The following is an 876-nucleotide window of genomic DNA, read 5'->3' as shown; positions in this document are numbered from 1 at the left end:
GTGCTCACGTACAAAGGAAGGTACCCAGCCATATTCAGCTGGGTGAGTATCACATAAATGACTGACCACCACTAGCGTTAGATACTTTCTCAGCTCAGGGTGTCAGCCAGGAGGAAAGTTAGAGGCATCTTATTTAATGTCTTCAGGTTTGAATAAACAGTGTCATTATTTAATATGGGGACTTCAGTTTTGCAAGGCTTTTCCAAAGCAAGGGTAATATTACACACATCTGGCTGCAAAAGTACACCTAGAGACAGCGACAGTCAAAATAACTCTTAAGGGGCTTGCAACAGCATTTTAATGACACGTTATATTAACCAGAGCGCTGCTCATAGGCAACAAGAAGTCAAAGTAAAATATGCGTGAGCATTTTAGAGGTGGGGGAAACTTGTGACAAGTCAAAGTTCTCAAAGTCTAATTCCTGGTTTTTTTTGGGTTTGGGTGTTTTTTTTCACAGTACATTTAGTGACCGATACCTCCCTCTGTTACCTAAAGCAACCCCGGGATTTCTGCTGCATTACTGTAGAAGCCAAAGAGGTAACGTGAACATTCTCTCCGAAGCACAGAGTAATTGTTCTGAACTCACGGTTCAAGGACAAAGGAGAGAAGGAGGGAAAGTCCGTGCTTCTATTTCCAGAGGCAACAGAGTAAGAGGAAGAAAAGCCTCTTGTAAATGACAATTGCCAACTAAGCCCCATTAGGCAATAATGTAAAAATCAATTATTTGATCAGTAACATAAGAAATATTATTTATTAAAAGAGCTCTTTTAAGTAATATGAGAAATACACCTGACGGCAAACAAAGAGAAAATTCCTATGGGAGTACAGAAAATTTTCAAATGGTTGTCTTTACACTTTGTCACACTTTGTGCAGGA

At 39.7% G+C, this 876-nt stretch overlaps 1 protein-coding gene across 1 annotated transcript in view; it reads left to right on the top strand.

Moving 5' to 3' along the window:
- STARD9 (StAR-related lipid transfer (START) domain containing 9) overlaps positions 1-876 on the top strand; it is a gene marked incomplete at its 5' end in the record, with an annotated part of 21,049 nt that overhangs the window by 18,744 nt on the left and 1,429 nt on the right. The window contains 2 exons of the mRNA XM_010143404.1: positions 2-42; positions 458-537. Coding sequence (XP_010141706.1) covers positions 2-42; positions 458-537 — 121 coding nt within the window. The remainder of the gene's footprint in view (position 1; positions 43-457; positions 538-876) is intronic.

Source organism: Buceros rhinoceros, unplaced genomic scaffold, assembly GCF_000710305.1.
Source record: "Buceros rhinoceros silvestris isolate BGI_N320 unplaced genomic scaffold, ASM71030v1 scaffold16569, whole genome shotgun sequence".
In the NCBI taxonomy this organism is placed as follows: Eukaryota; Metazoa; Chordata; class Aves; order Bucerotiformes; family Bucerotidae; genus Buceros; species Buceros rhinoceros.
This window is presented reverse-complemented; position numbering and strand designations above follow the sequence as displayed.